Genomic DNA, 19,399 nt, shown 5'->3' with positions numbered 1-19,399 from the left:
AAAAGACAAATGAGCCAGTAGTAAACAGGACTATTGTACAGAAAGATGGATCTCATCCTGATGCTTTCCTGAAGCTATTACAGAACCCAGGATGGGGGTGGAAACAAGCAGACAAGGTCTGTGGCAGCAACACTTGATAGCTTAGCCTAAGTCTTAAGCATCACTTATGTCAGTGCCTCAATAGTAAACGTTTAAACCTGGGGAAAGTTTGTGAATGTTGTCACAAAAAGAAGCTACTGCTATCATGAGCTTCAACTAGATAAAGCAGCACAAACCTCTACACCCAGCAGAAGCCCTACTCAATCAGTCTTTGATCTTCCACATGACTGTATAAATGCCCTTTATATGAGAGAGCGGCAGGAATGCATAGGGCCCTGACTTGTATTGAGTGATGAGGCAAGTGAGAGTTTTTGGGTCATGATTAGTGGGCAGCCCAGTGTCGGCCCGCAGATACCAGTGTTGTAGTAAGTGTCTGTCTGCTACAGACTACCTCATCATGGACAAGAACTAGGTGAAACCTTCTTCGGACAGCTGGAAGAAGCCTCACATCTGCAGACCCTGGTCCTTGTGGAGGATTTTGACCACCTGGTATCTGTAGAGGGCAGCACAGTAGGGCACAAGCAACCCAGGAGGTTTCCAGAGTATGTTGATGATAATTTCCTGATACTGTGAACCAAGCAGGTGTTGAGGGGAGCTCTACTGGGCCTCATACTTTCATGAACAAGCAAGAACCAGTTGGGGATGTAAACATCAGGTGCAGCCCTGGCTGCAGTGGTAATGAGATGGTGGAGTTCATGATGCTGCAAAGAGGGAATAAAGCAAAAAGCAGGATCACAACCCTGCACCTCAGGAGGGCAAAATTTCACTCTTGAGGGGTCTGTTTGGAAGAATGCCATTGGAGGTGGTCCTGGAAAGATAAGGGATCCAGGAAAGTTGGTTGAATTCTATAAGATGAACCTCCTCGAACTGCAATAGTTGTCTATATGGACAAGCAGAAAGTCAAGTGAAGTTAGCCTGCACAGATGAATAATGAGCTCCTGACCAAACTCAGACATAAAAAGGACATGTACAAGATGTGGCAGCAGAATCAGATGATCCCAGCAGAAATATAGAGGCACTGACCAAGGATGCAGTGATACAGTTAGGAAAGCTGAAGCCCACTTGGAGTTGAATCTGGTGAGGGCTGTAAAGGGCAACAAAAATGACTTCTACAGATATGTCGTCTGCCAAAGAAAGATGAAGGAAAGTGTGGGTGTGATGCTCAATGGGGTAGGGGACTTGGTGTTAATGTAGATGGAAATGGCCGAGGTACTGAACACCACCTTCTCCTCCATCGTTTTTTTTCGGTGGGATTTGCCTTTTGGAATTCCATGCACTTGATATGTGACAGGACAAGAAGAAATGAACATTAAATGAAATACAGAAAATTGCCCTTAAATGCAAAACGAAACTTTTACTTCAAGGCTGGTCAAACACTCTGCAGGAGCTGGTTTCCCAGAGAGGCTGTGGAGTCTTCATCATTGAACATATTCAAAACCCAACCGGACACAGCCCTGAGAGACCTGCTGTAGCTGACACTGCTGTCAGCAGGAGGATTGGACTAGACTATATCTCAGAGTCCTTTCCAACCTCAGCCTTTCTGTGAGTCTCTGAAAAGACAGCTCCATAATTAAATTAAAAGTAATAACTGGGAACACACAGTTATGTTATTTCTCCTGTGTCCCAAAGCTGCCTTGAGTCAAGCTCTGCCAAAGGACTAGCCTAGAAATAAGTGAGACAGTGTATTCAGCACAACAAATTATTATAATTATTATGACAAAAGATAACAAATTAAAACTATGCATATCACTCAACCTGGTATATTTTAATAACTTTAAGTCTTTGATAAACTGTTGGATTTTTACAGCACGGAAATTCTATAATTTAAATTAAATCACCAATTAGAGAAAAAAAATATTATTAAAGGTTCTTTTTCCAGTTTGGATTCGAACCAATAATTATCTTTATGTAAAAATATAATATATATAAGATAATATATACAAAATGAAAAACTTCAAACAATTTCATTCTACATTATTTTTAATGATAATAGTTTCTTTTTATTTTGTTGGTGGTATGTGTAAGGATACTTTGTATCTTCATATACAAACAGATTTTATAGCTATTGAATTAATTTTAATATAACGTCTTCTGCTTCACAACAAGTATTTATATTGAACACAAGATGGTGCACTTATCCTAGAAGATATATAAGCAAGTGAGTTAACAGGAATAGACATCATATCCCAGAACCTCTTCCAGGTTTACAAAACCTATACTTTTTAAAAACCTATAATAATTATATTTTGTTTCTAGTACAAGTTAGGAGATTGTTATAATGATCATATTTCCAGAAAGTTATCATCACAGTGTTCAAAAAAGCCTGAGTTTACTATTTGAAGGTTCCTGCTTTCAAAATTTCTAAAAATCAAGCCAATTTTGTTACTGTTAGAAGGTTTGGGGAATGCACATAGAGCCAGTAATCTATACTTTTTCATTTACTCATACAAAATGATCATAAATTCTTTTAATCCTGAATACTCCCAAGGCAGAGAAACATAAAGACCATTAATAGTTCTTCCATATGCCATATCTACAAAGTAACATGAAATAAAAGCCATCGTATTTTATTTTTTTAAAATACTACTTTCACGAAGGCATTAAGATAAATGCTCACAAGTAATACATGCACATTTATACTATAAAATAACAATACTTACAAAGCACTTTAGTAATTAAATATTCTGTGTGTTATTAATTATTATTATACTATTGAGATGTTATGACATTAATAATGAAATACATTATCTATGTGTTGAGCACTATTTTATTGGGCATTACAGGATACTTCAGGTATAAAATGCAAACATGGCCAGGTCCAAATACTTTTACAAGGCGAGGTCAAAATCTGACATGTTCTGGTCCTGCTGTGAGGCCTGGCTGTTCCACTTCAGTGCAGCACTTTCTCCAGTGCATTTACACTGTTTCTCAGCACCATGCAGAGTTAATGTAACTCCTTTGCTTCTGGGCTGTGAACTACCTCTGAGCAAGCTAGCTTGGGCGTCTACGTCGTACTTCATTGAACCATGTGGATTTACCCTTCGAGCCTGTTTCAAGAAAGGGATTTCAGGCTGGGACTCCCTAATCTCAGATGAATGCCCTACCCTACTTGCTATTTTCAGGCTTATCTCTCTTTTCCCCTTCCCTTCTTGTCATAATATTTTTGAGAGTTCTTGCATTCTGATACTGAATGGGAAAATTCTGGAATCTTAATAATGGCTACACGTGAGAAATGTTTTACACTGAACTCATTGGACATTTCACACCTACTCCTCATGTCCTCAAGACAGCTCATTGCACCATGATCTACACATGAATTCTTTGAGTATAGATCGTTTGGATTTTTCCCACTGTTCCTTACTGAAAAGTAGAGTTTCTTTCTTTCACAAGAGACCAAAAAAACCCCCAATTCTTCAGATGTTCCTTGGATCATCCTTGAAACAGAGGAAGAAGTTTTCTCTCAGCAGCTCCAAGGAAGAGTTCATTGGTCATGCTGAGAGACTGTTTCACTTACTTTATTAAAATTATAAAATTATTAAGGTGGTTTTAGTACTGTACACTAGAAGTATATTAGCTCAAGTAAAATTACTTATCTTTCATTTTCCAGTAATGAAAAAAGATCTTATTAAAATGCAGCTATTAGAAACTTGAAAATGAAACGTGCTTAATACTGAATTTCTTTTCTCAGCCACCTTCAGAGAGCTCTGTTCAAGATAAATGTAACTTTTATGGATAATTAATACCAGATACACATCAATAATCTACTCTTTAAAAAGTATTTCTGTGTGGTTTCATGGGGTTTTTTTTGGAATACAGACTCACCAGAGAATGGCAGCTCAGGAGCATGTGCTCAGAGCTCCAGTCTGTGTTCAGTATTTACACTTTAGGCATCATAAAAAGCTACTTTGTTCAGGACAGAGAAGCGTTGGGGTGCTTAGGCAGTCAGAGTTTTTCACTAGAGATAACTGCAAATAGCACAGAGGGGCAGAAAATCACAGATGAGTGCTCAGCAGTAAGGAGGCACTCTCAGTGTTATTTTTTTATGTATTAGTATGGAAGTAGGGAGCAAAACTAGCAAAACTGTAATCTATTTACACTCCTAAGTCCTCACAAAGGGAAACCATCTCTTCACATGTGTTGCACTTCGTTCTCGTTCTCAGTAGCTCCATTAGCATTACCACAACAGTCATTAATAGTGCATACCTGCCCGTTCCCCATGAGAGAATTCCCTGTGCTGCGGTGATCATCGTCAGGGATTCTGGTTGTAAACAAGGACTTGAGCACTGTTACTCAATAAAGCTGTGCACTGCTCTTCTATACATCGCCCTAAATTTCTCTCCAAATCAAGGTGTTGTCAATAAAAAGAAAATAAGAATGATAGAACTTGTGGTCCTTTAAAAAAGCCATGTGTGATGGATTTCAAAGCAGGCTTAGAGCTCAAAGGTGCAACAAAAGAAAAGAAGGAATTATTTTTTTCTGGTCTGGTGTTTTTGATGCAGGGTAATGGACAGAGAAGGAAGCAATGCTACCAAATAGCAGTTAGAGGTGAGAGAACGAACATCGTGCCTGCTGTGCATACAGAGGGATTTTCTCTTATCCCATCTGCCTGGTTCTACAAATCTGCTTTTAGGTTAAAGCGTAGGTGTGTCTGCTCAGAAGCAGCTCTTTGAAGAAGCTGTAGGTGTAGCATGTCTGTCATTAATCAGGCTGGAGATCACTCTCACAGTCATGGAAAATGAAATGAACAGTTAGTCAGCGGGTGGAAAAAGAGACTCATTTTTCCAGTCTTCTTACTAGATGAACCTTTTGATGATACCAGTGTTTTTGTTTTCCTTTCTCCGATTCTTAAATTAATTTACTGGATATTTGAAATCTATTGTAGACAGTGACTATCATACACAAAACCATGATTAGGTATATATGCTTAGAAGATATATTAAAGATTAAAAAGATAAGGGCATAATGAGACAAAACCCATAATGATAGTTGGAATAGCTAATAATGCTGATCACGAAATATCAAATAATCACTCTGAATCATCAGCTATTAAGAATTAATTGGTTATTAAGTGTTACTTAGCGCTTTACTAGTATTTCGATTATGTGAGAATCATTACTGATTATCTGGTGTAGGAAATTTAACAACTACTTGCATTGTATGCCTTTCCTTCAGATGAATTTATAGCACTGCTGCTCTGCAGAGCATCACAGCTAGAGGTTTGGAAACTTGTAAGACCACTTTTCAGAGGGCAACAAAAAAGACATAAATTTCAAACGTAATTGGAGCACGCTAATCAAATCATACGAAAATAATCATCTAAGAAAACTCTGAGGTTTCTCTGTTCTACACAAATGTCAAGTCCTCAGGAAACAGCTCTATAACAAGAATTAACACTGAACACACTTACGTAGAAAGGAAACATTCCTCAGGCTAAGTAGCCTGTTTCCACAAAAAAACCCACTTTCAGTTCACAGAGCCATGTGTAAGGGAAGACTCACAATCTCGACAACTTAACTCCACACAAAGGAGAGGAACTTGGGGAGCTGCAGATCACACCACCTCCTGGCCATTCCCACAGCAGTAGTAAATACAGTAATTTTACTTTGTCACTCTTTCCCATGCACATAACCACAACAGAAAGGTCATCTATTTTGTTTCTTTCTCAGCTCTAGGTGAACAAAATAGCTTTTTTCCTCTTTGTCCCCAGGTAGAGACACAGGTGTCTGTTCCCTGATGCACATCTCCCTGAATGAGGTCTGATCCATGCAGATGATCTAATTATTCCCACACGCTGCTGCAAGATGTTGCAGTTTATGTGCTATGAGCTGTGTCTCTCAGTGCACAGACAGACATCTGCTTGAGCTGACATCTGACAGCCAGCACCAGTCTGCGCCATAGGGCAGCACTCACAGACAACTGACCTAGCACAGAAAGTACAATCGGCATCACCTTTAGACCTTTAAAGTCAACTTCCAGCATTAAAAACCCAGATGCAGTTTCTTCAAATATTTATGAGCAGGCTGTGTATACATATCTCAAAGCACAATTTATCCATAATAAATTTTCAGCTTTTAGCACTCTGTGGCTGTTCAGAATAAATTTCAGAAAAAGCATCATGTTAATATTTTCAGCTTCCCAGTCAGAATATCATACAGTATAAACTATCATATGTTTACAAGAACAGAGTAGCTCATAAGATGTAACATGTCAGGTAAACATATTAGGAATACTATATGAGAAAAAAATGCACATTTTTTTTCCTCATTTTCCTTTAACATATGAAACCTTTTCAAACACACACTTATTTAAATCTTCATTTCAAGTTAGTCGTCATAGTGCTTCACTCTCCAGTTCTTTATATGCTCTGAACCTCCAATGTCTATGCAGTTGTTTCTAAGGTAACAGATCAGGATGCCTTGTGAAAAAAAATGAATCAGATCTTGAATATTCAAGACATCTCCAGTTTCAGAAATGAGAAAAGGGGCAGTATCATCTCAACTGAGGGTTCTCAATATATTTTAGACCCTGGCCTGATTTACAGGCAAAAAAATATGACCCACCCTAAGGCTGCAGTGTTAGAGAACAGTGGCGTATGCAGTGTCAAGCATGTAGACTGTCAGAAATTTTTAATCAGAGCCATAATTAAGGAATTATAGAGGCTGTTCTCAACAGAGCCTCATTGCCTCATTCCAGGGTACACACACAGAGAATACAGATGAAGAATGTGTTAGGTAGTATTGTGCCTCCGTTCCAATCACTAACAGCCACACTGAAATCTTCCTGTCAGACACGATTGATGCACAAACCAAAAAATACATTCTAATGCTACAAAAAAACCCCCTAAATTTCTGTTTAACAATATATGACATATATGTTTATTGATATATGCATTCTGAAATATGAACAAACACATCCACCACCTGTGACAAAATAATAAAGCATTTTTCAAATGCCCACCATATTGAGATCTAAAAAATCAAATTCCTAGAAAAGGATCAGGCTTGATAAAAATCTTCAGAGCTGTATCATTTTCCATGCTGTGTGAGACAAAACTGACACATAGTGGCCTGGTAGCTTGGGGATCACGTAAAATTTGCATTTGTGTGACTGGACAGGTTGTGACTACCCATACCTGCCTTTCTGTCTCTGAATCCTGTGCTCTATCCACTGCATTACAAATTATTGCACACTATAAATGCTTGGAATAGAAACTGTTCTGAACAATTACACAGCTCGTTTGGGAACATTCTTCAGTGACTATTCTGCATGAAGAAAATCTTAACAGTTTTGGGGACTTGTATCATTTAACAAACTGAAAGGCAGGCACATTGATTAGGGTCTTACGTTCTTGGAAAGATGTGAAGAGCATCTGGAATCGGCTGCTTCGACTGCCTTCATCTGCCCACATGCGGATTACACCGAGACCTGTCCGCAGCATTACATCGTTAGCAACAGTACTGCAAAACTTTGCTTTCAAATCCTCCACGGAGCTGCTTCCATCATAGACAGCGACAAAATTCCGTTTGCATTCATTGGAATTCTGCATCTCATAGTCCAAGAATCGCAAATATATCTGTGAAACAAACAAATAGCAAAGGAAACATGTACAGACATTTGACAATGACTAAACAAATGCTAAACACCTTTGCTCTCCCTTTTGGGAGAAAGACTACCCAATACCACCATCAAAATACTTTATCTGCAGCTGGCAATCCATAGGCCACTACCCTGGAAGGGCATTAATAAGAGAAACTGAGCACTATTTATACTTCCTATGTGTTGCTTCAAAGTAGAATCCAGCAGAAGATCTAGATAGTTTTGTTCTTTGCAGTAAGGTCCTAATTTCCAAATATATACCCATCTTTGAGAAGTGTGTACCATAGTTCTTCAAGCTAAAGGACAGACAAGCTAGAGATTTCTTCTTTTAGTGGCTGCAGCAGTATTGCTCTATTACTTGCCTGACATGGAAAATAATAAGGCAAATAATTGCTGCTCCCTCCCCAGAGTCAATATGTGTCATCTTTGTGATGTCTCAGCTACACTGATCCAGGAAGTGAGAATCTGGGAGCCAGGCAGAACTCAATCATTAATCTTTTCATGTTTCCTCAAGCAATCTGGCTTTTCTAAACAAAGTCTTATGGCATATATCTTCATAATTTAACAGGGTTGAAATCAATAGTATTTTGTGGAAACTGCTAGAAACCTTGAAATATTTTTAAGAAATTTCTCTTTCATATAAGCTAAGTTGCCTAGTAAATTTAATAGGTGTCTTGCCCTTTGCAAAGAACTCTTTAAATCTACCCAAAATAAGCAGAGGAGAGGAGAAAATGCTATTATTTTATATTCAACTATATATGACCTTCCATAGGGAAAACGATTCATTTGAAAGAAATTGCAAATGCAAGCAACATGAAGTATTCCAGTAACAGAGAGGTAAGTAATATTTTAAATAAACACATGATATATAACCAAATGGCCAAGTGTACCCAGGAGACTTCAGGAGAATGATACAGAAAGGTGAACTAGGGCAGAAATAGTATAAAAAGCCAGCAAACATATACAGCATCCAGCTATGCACATTTTCACTTTAAAAAAACCAAACAAACAAACAAAAAACAACCAAAACCAAACCAAACCAAACAACCAAACAACAACAACAACAACAAAAACAACAAAAAACCAAAACCTCCACTGTATTAGACATCAGATATACTTCTTTTACTTCTTTACAAACAATCTTAGTAAATTTAGGCAGATTTTACATGCTCAAAACAATTGCTTAAAAAGCTTCTCTGGATTTGCATAAAGTACACAAACATAGCATATCGTAGTAGCAACAGGATTCACCACTTCAACTCGTTAATGTATTACAGCTTTTATAGTTTGAGAATTATTTGCTATTATCAGTCTGCCACTGTTTAATAACAGCTCAGATTTCTAAATGAGCCTCTTCAGATAGTGTATTATAGTACATTTTCATTCCTTGTTATGTTTTGCAGCTGGTCTCTCTGGAAAGAATATTTGTAAAACATGTTTTACTAGCATATGAAATTGGGTATATTAAGTTCAATTTTGCTTGCCTGATTTTTTCCAGTATGTTATTTCTTACAATAATCCTTACTTTTGTTCGAGTATTCCCGTCCTCCAGAAGAACTCAGAGGAATATATTTCAATCAAACTATAGTTAAGTAAATCCTATTTTCACCATGTATGCTGGTTTTTAAATACTATAAATTAAGGAAGCTGCTTATATTGATCTTCACAAAATGGAACAGTTAACAGCAATACACAAAGTAATATTCAGACAGTAACATCTTTTATCAAGGAATACTATTTACAGTGTTTTCATTTCATTTACTGGTTGCTCCATCCCTGCAGTGGAATGGAAAACTACACTAGAGTTCAGTCAACCAACATTGCTGAAATTTTCTCACAGTGTCCATCACTTTTTATAAATGTGTTGTCTTGAGACGTCTTACCATTTCCTCTCCTACTGAGGGTCATGAAGTTTCCATTCCCACTAAAACAGGTCACCTGCTTTCTTGGAGAAGTCATACTTAAAGGCTTGTTTTGAATTCTGAGGATTTGTTGAGTGCAGAAAATGCATTTCTGAAGTTCTTCTGCAGTGGCTACATCTCTCTACAAGTCTCCCTTTTCGTTCTCTGCTCTCTTCCTCCCTTGCACAGGTGCTCAGGCACCTAACCCCTTACTCCTTCTTGTGCTCCAAATCTTTGTTCTTGGTGTTCTCCAGCTATTTAGAATATTTCTGTCTTGCTGATGCCTGACTACTTTAGCCCTTGAGGAAAACCTCATCTTCAGTGTGGCTCCTGATCTTTTCTGTTTATATAGCAAATTTCATGGCCACCAGACAGATGGCTGACTTTCACTGTCAGTTACTTCCCAGAGATTGTTACACCTCTAATAGTAAGTGTATGAAAATGTGCAGAAATTAACTGGAACCAAGCAAAAATGAGCAGAAGAGGCCAGTGAGAGAGCAGAGAGAGGCAGGAATTTTGGACTAGTCAGTAACTCAAGCTCATTCATGCAGAACTGGGGTGGGCAATGTGAGATGAGCTCTTAGTTCTCACCCCTGTGATTTGATAACTCTCTTGTATTAGTGACTCCTGGGGCCCAGCTGGCACAGGCACACTATTGTCCTGCCAGAGCAAGATTATGCATGATGGAGAGATGTATGGAAGAGGCAGAGCCTTGATACCCACACCCAGCAACTGGAGATAGCTGGGGCACATTGGAGACCTGCATCCTGTGTCCTAAAGACCAGTCACTCCTGCTCAAACAAGAGCATAACCAGCACTGTGAAACCCTAGCACCCAGCCTCTCCTGTGAAGCTGCTGAGATAGTCCATCTCTGCATAATGTTTCTACTTAGAACAGCGAGTTACATGTGCACCTTGCTTCTCTGTCCTCTGCTAAAAGAAGCTGCCAGCTTCAGATGGGTGCTTCAGTGCTTGCCAGCTTTGTCACAGGTAATGCAATAAAAACCTTCTGCAGCTGATTGTATGCAACACGGTATACACGTGACTGTTTTCCAGGAAGCAGAGCACGTCAGATAATTGTCTCATAGGTACGCACAGAAGGCTTCCAACACATTATTGTCATGAATAATTATTTTTATGCCACATATGCCTATCACATATACACCATTTATATACTAATATAACACGTATAGATACGATAGACCATACAGATATAATGCAGGTATACATATCATATTTTTGTCTTACTACATTATTCAGGAAAGCTCTTTCTTACTCCAGAAAAAAATAACCTTGGTCTGACTGCAGAACAATAGTAAAGCTATACTTCACCTAATGGGGGAAGGACTTCTTATGCTTACTCACTTGTTCTTTATTTCTCTCCTGCTGTCTTATATAGATACATTTAAACATACGTATATATGTGTGTATACATATATATAAGCAGACCTATATCTTGTATAGGGCATCTCATTTCAGTATTGAGATGTAATTCATATCAGTTTTCACTCTCGCAAGAAATGTGTGCTAATCCTCAGTGTTGTTATAAAATATATCTCATAGCAATTTCCAGCGTTCATCAATTATTCCTGATCCATTCAAACAGCTTGTTCATATAACAGTACAGCCAAAGTCTTATTTCTAGAGGTTTATTATTTGACATTTTCTAGTTTCTGGTGTCAGGCTAGCCTTATAAAATAGTAAAATGTTTCTTAGAGTAGTAGTTGTAAGTGCTGGGAAGGAATCGAGAACAGTAACGTAGCATTTCACTTTGAGTCTTTCAGTGAAGAAGCCAACACATGCAGTTCTTCCCAAGACTGAATTCTGCTATCAGTCATACTAGTTCATTTGTCTGTATGATAAATTCAGCTAAGATCATAATACATATAGACTTGATAGGTACTGGAACTGCTGAAAAGAAATATTTGGCTTTAAAATCTATGTCCATCCGTCAGAAGAAAGATGACACCTTCTCCAGTGGCATGAAGTTTCATAAATTAGAGAAAATAAATTCCTGATAATTCTGAGGTGAGTTGGAATTTGATTTTCTTATTCTCATTTGGAGATGACTATTCCCAGAACTTTTATATAAAGTCATGGGGACTTGATCCAAAACTCACTGAAATCCGTCGGTATCTTTCCATTTACTTAAGTTTATTTGGATCAGACCTATGGATTGAGACTGCAGCGCATTTTTAAAAACTAGAAACTGATTACACAAACTGCCAACCTGATATTGGATCAGATTTTATTTTAAAGAGCTGGAATAATTTAATTGCATCTGGACGCCTCTGCCAATTTTTATGGTTTTATTACTATATATTTGCCATTGTTCCTGTCACTAGCTGTAAGACCCACACACGCGGAAGAAAATGACTAATAAATTGAGTTCCTCAGGGAAAAAATAAAACTGATTATATGACAAACCGTTATCTAATGCAAAATATTCCTGAGACATAGTTTTCAGAAATCATTGGCAACGTCCTCATTACTTTCCCTGGTATGTGGATCTCACTAAAAGAAATTAAGCAGAAACTGAGATAAAAATTATCAATTTTTCTGGTTATTTCATTTACTGAGATCTTAGTCATTACTTCTACCAGCAATGTCTAAGAAAATTTGCTCCCTCAAAACAAAATGAATGAACAAAAAAAGTCACAAATTCAAATGGCAAGGCCAAAAGGCGTTCAAGAAGCCTTTTTTCATTGATGCCAATAGGAGCTTTTAGAATGATAATATTTCCATGGGTACCGACACTTTATATTGGCATAATTGGGACATTCTAGTTGAAGAGAACATCTTATTTGAAAGAAACAACATAACTGTTGTATCTTCCTCTTTCACAGTTTTGTTGTAAAGTTTTAATAAGATGCTTTACTCAAATAATTGGTTCTACATTACTTAGAAGAACAGGCTGCTATTACACAGGTATTAGCTTTTACCGAGCTTCGAGATGTCACTGCAAATGCCAATGCCATTAGTAACAAAACTGACAAAGCCTCACTGTAACTGCGGCATATACAGTTTACACTTGGTCACATTATATTTTAAATAATTGTCTTGGCACCTTTAAGGTTTGTATTGTCATTGTAGTAATGAAAAAAGAAATACTAGATAAATTTTACTATGTTTTTATTTAAATTTGAAAACAACAGAAAGCTCTGCCTATATTAGAAAAAAGGAAGAATGGTTGTAAACTATGAATAATGTATCATCTCAGTAAAATGGTCAGACTATAATCTCTTCATAATTAATCACTTTTGATGAGTTCTGCTTTTTAATCAATCATGGAAGGCTGGGGCTGACAACATGATTGATCAGGCCAGTCAGAAAAAGCTTCAAACCATATCACAGCATATCAGACTTAATATATGTGCACAGACATTCAGTCCTTTATAATGCATCAACACAAAACAAAACAAAACAAAACAAAACAAATTAAAAAAAAGCCATCATTCAACTGCCAAAAGTATTTAGATGTAAGACAAGAATTGCCTCTTCATCAGGGCCTAACGTCCAGATTTTGCATGTTCAATTTCTAGGTTCAGTCAGTTTTCTTGTAAGCATAGGACTGGGTTCAACAGTTCTATATCCTTCCCCATTGCTCAGTGACCAGCTGAAGTGTTTACTTTGTTCTGCATCTTGTTCAGCTCTATGTTATTAACAAAAGAGTTTCAAGGTGGTAACTCCAGTATTTAGGCCTGGGAAGCCCAGGTTTTTTTAAAGCAGATTGTGCAACACTAATTAATCTCCTTCAAGGCAGAAAGGCAACAAGCATACCAGCCTGAAAAACATATTACTAATAAAGTTGAATTTGTCTTCTAAAGTAGCCTGTCCTGTTGCTTGGATCCTAAACTTGTTTTATAAAATCAACATTACTTCAGCCCAAAAGCATTAACAGTACATGCTCTGTGGGGTTTTTTTTTGGTTGATTGGTTCATTTTGTTTGTTTGATTTGCTTTTGCTTCTGTTTTACCTTTTTGTGCCTCCTGCTACCAGTCCAGGACCATGCTGAACAAACAGAAAACTCTATACATCATATTTTCCTCTCTGATGGGGTTTGGAGAATACTATCTCTCAAGGGTAACAACCTTATACGGTTCTTCTTCTAACACCCTGTGATCCACAGCCAGGCTCAGACATCAAAATAACATTTTCCTGGACAAGTGAAGCTCTTCAGATTTCTTTGCTTTGTCCTATTTGTTTCTTCAGACTTCTGCAAGTCCCCAATAACTGACATCCATTCTAACTGTCAAGTCAACCTCATTTTTCTCTTGTACAGTGGCAAAATGCTCTTAACTGAAAAGCTTTACAGCTCCTTGGTACTCTTTTGCTTTTTAACACTGAAAACTGTATATCACATCCTGATTCTGCTGTTTTCTTTGGCAGATGTTTAATCGCCTTCATCAGTAGCTTTTCTTTAATTGCATTTCCTAACAATGATTTGGTTTAAGAATGCTGAGGTTGGTTATATTTCTACACCTGCATGGAACAGATTCATGGTAACTTAAAAGTGGGGATTTTTTTTGTCAGTGCTACTCTGGCACATGTATTACCACGCCTGCTAGAAGAGATTCTATGTACGTGATTATACACTCTGCTTTTCTTGCATCTTCATCAAACAAAACTGTTTCAAATAAGTGATTTTAATAGTTTAATGTAGGTGAAAAATATTTTCTACTTGTTTAAACATAAATTATTCACCTTGTTCGAGGGATGCAATATAAATATGTTTTGTTTTGGTTTTTTCTTATTTACAGTATTATTTGCATTATCTGTTTGTTAGCAAGCTTCAGAGCTTCTTCAGAGATGGAGCTCATCTGAAGCCTGTAAAAGTGTCTCTGGCTATTAGGTTTTTTGGTCTCTCTTTCATTTTCCTGCCACATTTCAGGAATCATTATTCAAAGGCCTCCTATTAAATTTTAGTGTACTACTTAAAGCTGGTCTTCTACATCTAATTAAGAAACCTCAAAAAATCAGGGATATGCAAATCTGCTAGTGCTGGCAGTTTAAACTGTTTTTCTTGCAGGTCTCATCTGAGAGCACAAGTTTCCACTTAACATGTGAGAACAGAAAATGTTTTGGTTTAGTCCGATTAGTTTATACAGACTTGTAGCTCTGCAATTTGCTTCACCACATTTCTTCCTAACTGTCTAGGAAATGTGTGCACAACAGCCCATTATTTCTCCAAACTACATTCAATTTGAAAGTCAAGCACCTGGAACTGAAAGCATCATCTCTCTGATCAGGTATGTGGATACAAGCTCCACCATGAAAACCATGATAAGTGATTTAGAGCCTCTGCCAGGTAGCAGGTAGCTGTGTAAATATGCAAGTGTGCTAGTCACACTTGTGCTTTTGGACCACGCTCAGCCTCAAGTCTGCCTTCCCTGGCCTCACGCTGCTGAACTGTCATCCCAGCTCAAGCTATTGCTGGTCCCATTGGCACGGGTGAGCCCAGCCAGCACAGCACCCTGACCACAGTGGCTGGGCCTGCCTGGTTCTCCTTGTCAGCCACGTCCTGGCCCTGTGGTCACCCTTCCCCTGCCCCGTGCGCTACACTTTGCTCTCCCACTGCTCACCAACAGCTCGGCTGGAAACAAACACCACTGCTTATAAACAGCTCAGGTTTAAGGACATTGGAATAATAAGTAGATACTTGTTAATTAATCTTTTAAGTTTCTTAAGCTTTTTATTAAGTCTTGCACCTTATAACCTGTAAAGGTATCTTCTTTGCCCACTAGCATGCTCAGACAGGGTGGGAGAATTAAGCATCGCTTTGCCTAACTAGCTTAAGACTTCATTTTATTTCTTGTGATGTGTCTAGACTATTTGCCCAGTTTAAATGTACTTCTTACTCATTCCTCCTGAACAGATAACTTCCACTGGATGGGATTCAAATTAATGCTTCTCTATCTATTGTCTGGATGTTCATTCCTGAGCTAACCAGAGCTTCTGATTATAAGCACTGCTTTCTGGTTTTGTCAAGCATCAGAACATCACCTTTTTAAATGTTTTATTACTTTTGCCAACAAATTCTCCTGTCTTTTTTTTTTACTCTACAAAACCTCTCAAGGAAAAAGCATAATACAATGGTGCCTTGCTGGGAAAGTTACCCACTAAAGGGAGCACTACCTGAGCACAAACGTGCATCCTGTCTTCCTGGTGGAGCCTTGTCAAACCCTGCTGACACATCCGAAATAGAAAAATGCTTGTCATTGATATTTTCCACTAACATTTCACCCTGAAGAGAAAGTGAGAAAATACTATCATTCTTTTCATTTTCTTGTTTTCTATTCATAAGTAGAGGATTCTTAGCCTATCCACTGCTGTAGCCAATGATATAGCTGAAATTTTTCAAATCCCAATGCAATAATCTTATCCAGTTCCTCCTTTGTGCTTTGGTCTACAGTGAAGAATTTTGAGATAGGGATGTTCGTCCAGCTCTTTACTGTTTTGGGTAGATGACATGTTGGTCATTGGGTCTCTTCTTCATTTTCCATTTTGCTCTCTGTTGTTTGAAGTCTGCTCATATATGAAGTGCAGAACCCACCAGTATTTCTGAACTCCAGATTCACAGCTATCTACTCAGCAGGAACTGACTTCAAACAATTACAAGAAACACACACTTTGCAACTAGTTACTGTGAAATTTAAGGATTCAGGTCTGCATATAGATCGAAGTTTTGTTTAAACTGTTTTCTCCTGTTTTCTGCACTTCTGGAGAGTTTCAGTTCTGCATGCATTTTCAGTGCTTTACTTTTGGTTCTATAAGGTAATCAGTGATGGCTGTGTTTCAAGTGCATGAAAGATATTTGCTGTTCTCTGTCCATTCCAGCTTGCAAAGTTACAGCAGCAATGTTATCCCCAGGCTGTCAGTTTGAAGCTCAGGCTTAGAGATCTCAAGTTCATACTCCCTGACTGATCTCATTACTCATATATTGAGCTCAGACTTGGCTTGAATCTGGAATTGCAAACCAAGGAAAGGACTTGCATCTTGCTTCTGCAGACAGTTTAGATTGGATGAGCTTAAGCCAAATGAAATTGCAAGCAGCCCACATTCTGGCACAGTTTGATTAAGAAACTAAAGGTGTAAAGACCTAACTCAAACTCTGTCTGGGAAACTCTGGCCTTTTAGGCATAGTTCCCAGTAACAAACTGTGCAGCCCAGAGTACAGGAACATGTGGATTTAGAGACGTCTGCTGGGTTCTTACTGTTCTTAGCAGGAAAGCCTGCTTTCATAGGTGCAAGATGCCATAAATTAGAATGATGTCACTGGATTGTTGTACTGAATATGTCATTAATTCAAGGTTAGATATGCACAAAGGAAGCTGACTGTAAAGTATGGACAGCAATCTTGGCTATCAGCAATCTTGGCTAACTGGGGAGGTCCCAGCTGACAGGAAGTTGGCTAACGTGATGCCCATCTACAAGAAGAGCCGGAAGGAGGATCCAGGGAACTATAGACCTATCGGTCTAATCTAGGTGCCCGGCAAGGTCATGGAGGAGATCATCCTGAGTGACATCACATGGCACACACAAGAAAACCATATGATCAGGCCCAGTCAACATGGGTTTATGAAAGACAGGTCCTGTTTGACCAACCTGATCTTCTACGACAAGGTGACCCATCTAGTGGACAAGGGAAAGGCTGTGGATATCGTGTACTTAGACTTCAGTAAAGCCTTTGACACCATTTCCCACCATTTCTCCTGGAGAAGCTAGAAGCTCATGACCTGGATAGGTGTACTCTTTGGTGGATAAAGAACTGGTTGGATGGCCAGGCCCAAAGAGTTGTGGTGAATGGAGCCAAATCCACCTGGCAACCAGTCACAAGTGGTGTTCCCCAGGGCTCAGTATTGGGGACAGTTCTGTTTAATCTCTTTATCAATGATCTGGATGAGGGGATTGAGTGCACCCTTAGTAAGTTTGCAGACGATACCAAATTGGGTGGGAGTGTTGATCTGCTGGAGGGCTGAGGCCAGTTGTATGATGTTTAACAAGGCCAAGTGCTGGGTCCTCACTTGGGTCACAACAACCCCAGGCAGTGCTACAGGCTCGGGGAAAGAGTGGCTGGAAAGCTATCTGGCAGAAAAGAATCTGGGGGTGTTGACTGAGAGTTGGCTGAATAGGAGGCAGCAGTGTGCCCGGGTGGCCAAGAAGGCCAACAGCATCCTGGCTTGTATCAGGAATACTGTGGTCAGCAGGACTAGAGAAGTGATCATGCCACTGTACTCGGCACTGGTGAGGCCCCACTCTGAATACTGTGTTCAGTTTTGGGCCCCTCATTATAAGAAAGACATTGAGGTACTAGAGAGAGTCCAGAGGAGGGTGATGAAGCTGGTGAGGGGCCTGGAGCACAAGTCTGATGATGAGCGGTTAAGAGAACTGGGGTTGTTTAGCCTGGAGAAAAGAAGGCGTTATTGCTGTCTACAACTACCTGAAAAGAGGTTGAAGCATGGGGGGTGTTGGTCTCTTCTCCCAAGTAGCAAGTGATAGGACAAGACGAAATGGCCTCTAGTTGTGCCAGAGGAGGATTAGACTGTGTATTAGGAAAAAATTCTTCACAGAAAGGGTTGTCAGGCATTGGAACAGGCTGCCCAGGGAAGTGGTGGTTCTTAGGAACATGGTTTAGTGCTAGAGTTAGGTTAGGTTATGGTTGGACTCGATGATCCTGAGGGTGTCTTCCAACCAAAATGATTCTGAGATTCTATTCTATGACAATGAAATCCAGTTCAATTGAATTAGGTCCACAGGCAATCATACCATAAATCTTACTTCATACAAGGGTTTTTGAATTTGTATCCACTAATTCCTGCCTTGTATCTGACAATTTTTCAGCTGTCCCAGTATGGTGATACCATAACCATGTGGATGCGTGTGTGTGCGTATGAATACATGTATATATTTATATACATATATATATAGGTGAAAACCACAGTAAGAAAGTTCAAGTGCTAAATTGGACTTATTCCTCTAAGATGAATTTAGGCTTGAAAACCTCCTTAACTAATCATTCATAATCACCTCCCTGCTGTTTGAAATTTTCTTCCCTAGTATCTAAATTGAATCTTTCTTTTGGAGGGCAGGACCATGACTTACCCTGTAGACATGGACATCAGAACATTCCTTTCTCTTTTTGAAAGGCTTTTCTTTTGTGGTATCATGCTCCTTCACAAAATATTCTAGATTACATTAAATAACTTTCAGTCTTTCCTCAAATTTTATAGAACTCTCTCATTCTTATCCCTTCCAGATGTTCTTCAGTTGGTATATACTTTTTGAAATGTAATAAAACTAAATGCAGGTATAGAAGTTCATTAGAAACTGAACAATCTACAATCCTCTGTTAACAGTGGTAGCGTGGCATTCTTCTGTTACACAATGTGTTTATGGTTATGTAGCTACACAATTTGTATTTCTACCTCAGGACTCAAGTGTGGATAAATCCCACAGGTAAGTAAATATGGGATTTCTAGCAGGACTTCGAATCATATAGAACTTCAGAGTTAGATCAAGTGAGAATGTCACAATGACATTATTTACGAACCAAGCATAAACTGAAATTAAGACTATAGGATGATTTTATTAGCTTATTTAGTTGTGCTGATTCTAATAAGCACAATTTTAATTTTCTGTTTACCTGTTTTCTTTCTACTAGTACCCAAGTGTGTAGCATAGGGAGTAATCGTTCTGCAGTCGAGCCATTTCACATCTATAGCTACTTAATGTAGCAAAGTGGGAAGCTAATTTACTTAATTGAAAACCTCTACGAATATTGAATTCATCCAAAAGTTTTTTTTT

General features: G+C 38.6%; 1 protein-coding gene across 2 annotated transcripts in view; it reads right to left on the bottom strand.

Moving 5' to 3' along the window:
* NETO1 (neuropilin and tolloid like 1) overlaps positions 1-19,399 on the bottom strand; it is a 66,945-nt gene that overhangs the window by 7,279 nt on the left and 40,267 nt on the right. For both annotated transcript variants that reach the window (XM_065629244.1, XM_065629245.1), the window contains exon 7: positions 7,444-7,672. In XM_065629244.1, the coding sequence (XP_065485316.1) occupies positions 7,444-7,672 (229 nt within the window). The remainder of the gene's footprint in view (positions 1-7,443; positions 7,673-19,399) is intronic.

This window comes from Caloenas nicobarica, chromosome 2, assembly GCF_036013445.1.
Source record: "Caloenas nicobarica isolate bCalNic1 chromosome 2, bCalNic1.hap1, whole genome shotgun sequence".
NCBI classification, from domain to species: domain Eukaryota; kingdom Metazoa; phylum Chordata; class Aves; order Columbiformes; family Columbidae; genus Caloenas; species Caloenas nicobarica.
Note: the sequence above shows the minus strand (reverse complement) of the source record. Positions and strands in the feature narration are given on the sequence as shown.